At 37.9% G+C, this 3,021-nt stretch overlaps 1 protein-coding gene across 1 annotated transcript in view; it reads left to right on the plus strand.

Annotated features, from left to right (window-relative positions):
* Window positions 1-367: 367 nt before the first annotated feature.
* Window positions 368-3,021, plus strand: part of LOC118334225 (E3 ubiquitin-protein ligase RNF31-like) — a gene marked incomplete at its 3' end in the record, with an annotated part of 10,608 nt that continues 7,954 nt past the window's right edge. Inside the window, 3 exon segments of the mRNA XM_035670062.1 lie at window positions 368-553; window positions 2,256-2,454; window positions 2,609-2,755. Coding sequence (XP_035525955.1) covers window positions 2,257-2,454; window positions 2,609-2,755 — 345 coding nt within the window.

The following is a 3,021-nucleotide window of genomic DNA, read 5'->3' on the forward strand; positions in this document are numbered from 1 at the left end:
CCCTGTTAAAATAAACCAATAAAAATAAATTCTCATTCCCACAATTCTTGCAAATGCCATTAAGAAGCAGTAGGAGGTACTACAGATTTAAAACCCCATTTTCTGACATAATGGTTACTCATGTAATTTAAAGTAATTCAAACTGAAGATATCATGAAATAATACTTGATATTTACGACTGAATAATAGAAATTGGCTACATGCACCCTAATTTCTATGTTATTAAAAGGAGAAAAAATCGATTCGAATCTTAATGTAATATAACAGACTGGAGCTGATACATGACACCGCCGTAAAACGTCCGTTCACAAAGCTGTGAGTGACGTCACTGACGCTGCGTCCATGTTTTGCTGAGCCTGAGAGAGCCCGGTGTGCTGCACCGGGATTACGCACCGCTCTCCCGTTATCCTTATGGTTATAGGAGCTTTTACATTAACTGCTGGACACATACGTTGCTGCTGTAACGCTGACCGTTTTACGTCGGTGTGAATGAAATCAGCGTGCTGAGGGAGGACTGTGAGAAGGGGAGCAGCCCCCCGGATTCACTGAGGAGGTAGGAACACTGTCACCTGCACACACCGCACACTTTGACCCCCATATTCTGGGATTCTCACCGTGTTGGTGTTAGCCTGGCGTTGTTCCAGTTTAAGCTTGATTTAGTGATGGTTTCAACGTGTGACGGTTCAGTGAACCTACCGCACAGTGATGTAACATGACATCCACATGTAGCAGTGATAATAGCAGTGTAACACCATAACACTACCAGTTCAGCATTACACAATGTAATGAGGTAAAATTAATCTTTAATATCAAAAGTAAATATTGCACTTAATTCTGTGTAATAATGTAATCAGCATTGTAGCTGGCCCACATGGTGTCTGAATCTATTTACACTTTATTACAAAGCAATGGGAGTTGTTATTATGGAGGACTAAAACTCCAATTTTGTTGATTAAATAAATGAATTAATTGATGACTTAACTAACTAAATAAATAAATGAAATAATAAAGATATAAATGTTAAACTAAAAGCCATAATTATTAAATTAATGCAGGTTGATTTAAAGCTAAATTAATTTATATTTTCTGCTTACATTTATTTCTGTTTATATTTATTGCTCTGTTTCCTTATTTATTTCTGTATTCACATTAATGAGGGGGTGTGTCTTGACTATTCATCCATCTTTGCTCTCTACATCTCCGGCTTTCTTGAGATCAAGTGTGTAAAAACTACAGGTTATGAGCTTTCATTCAAGATTCAGGTTAGCAATATCCGAAGAAGATCTTTAGAGAGAAAGATTTGTACTACTGAACTAAAACTGGTTAAAAGCCCAACCACTAGATTGCATTGTTGTAAATGTAAACTGAGGGCTGTGATGTTAAATGTTACAGCGACTGTGAAAAAAAAATTGTATGATTGTTGACCCCTCTTTTTTTGTTGCATAAAAAGTGAACTTTTATACTCTTCTATTTTACGCAAATGGTGGTGTGGTCTTTATACTATGACAGTGTTCCTAAAATGAGATTTTAAAAAATCTCAATATAAGGCATTGCTTATGGTATATTTTGAATTGCCACAGCTGTATTGTGAAACTTATTGAATTTCCAGTTTCTTGCCAATACAAAACCCTGTCTCCAGTGTAAGAATTTGCTGTTTTTCTCTGTTTTATGGAATTGTAAACTGAATGTACTTGAGTTTTGGACCTTTGGTAGAACAGTAGACCTTTTTCACAGCAGCCATTTTGATATGAACTAGTAGGGTAAACACAGGTGTTGCCAGTGATACTAATTACTGCTATGGCGCATGTTGGCTCAGTAGAAAGGCTCTGCTACACTAAATGGAACAGAACCTTAATTAGTCTTAATAAATAATAATAATAATAATAATAATAATAATAATAGTGTTTACCTTAATATTTCATGTCAAAATGCTCACTGGAAAAAAAGGTCTGTTGGGAAATTGTAATTGGCATTTCACACTATTTCTTTTACATGTCATAGACAAAAGAATAAATGCATGCATTCATACGATTGGTAACATAACTATTCATTAAGAAATATTCATTAGTTGTATTAATTACATCTGATAAAAGAATAAGTAAAATACTATAAGATAAAACCATCCAGTACCCACGGCAATGCCAGTGTGTTGGTCCACCACTTCCTGTGAATGCATCCATGTGTTTTTTCACCACCTAATTACATATGAATGTTAGTCACTGTATCTGTGTGTGTGTGTGTGTGTGTGTTCGCAGAATGCCGTCTCTGTCGGAGCAGCTGCAGGAGGTGCGGAGTCGAGCTGAAGTGTGTCTGTACTCTGGTGGCAGGGTGGTGGAGGTGCGGGCCGGGGTGATGGCTATGGCTAATCTGCCTTTACCGCCCTGCTCCAAATACCACCACATCACTGCAGAGACCATGGTCATAGAAAACAGCTTTGGAGGCAACAGGAAGGAGGTGAGGGAGAACTAGTGCACATACAATACCCACTGCAATATAGATGAATTTTAAAGATGAGAAACACACAAAAACCATGCTTAACATGTGTGAACCTTAAAACTATTTAACAAACTATTCACCAAATATCCCTTTTTCTCTGCTTCTTCTTCAGACCCTTGCATCTCTCCAACGATTGTCTACAGCACTGAACATCCTGGAAAAGTATGGCTGTAACTTGACAAATCCCAACAGGCCAAAGTACTGGAGGACCGTGAAACACAACAATCCAGTGTTCAGGGCCACCGTTGATGCTATTCAGGTGACAATAAAACACGTATTATAGAGTAGAGTATAGCAGAGAATTACAAGTGCTTAAAGAATGTGCAACTCAAGGAATCAACAGAACTTCTTGTTGAAAACAAAACAATAGAAAGTAATACAGCAAACCGATGACTGACTGACCTGTCCTGGTCTTTCCATGAACCTGAACAGAACATGTAGCCTCTTACGGAAGTTCCCTGAAACTAAGCTGAAACCTGTTCCAATCTTGTCCTGAAGCTGTCCCATCCCTATCCTCATCCTGTC

This window comes from Morone saxatilis, unplaced genomic scaffold (genome assembly GCF_004916995.1).
Source record: "Morone saxatilis isolate NCDOM2014 unplaced genomic scaffold, NCSU_SB_2.0 Contig23, whole genome shotgun sequence".
Taxonomy (NCBI): Eukaryota; Metazoa; Chordata; class Actinopteri; family Moronidae; genus Morone; species Morone saxatilis.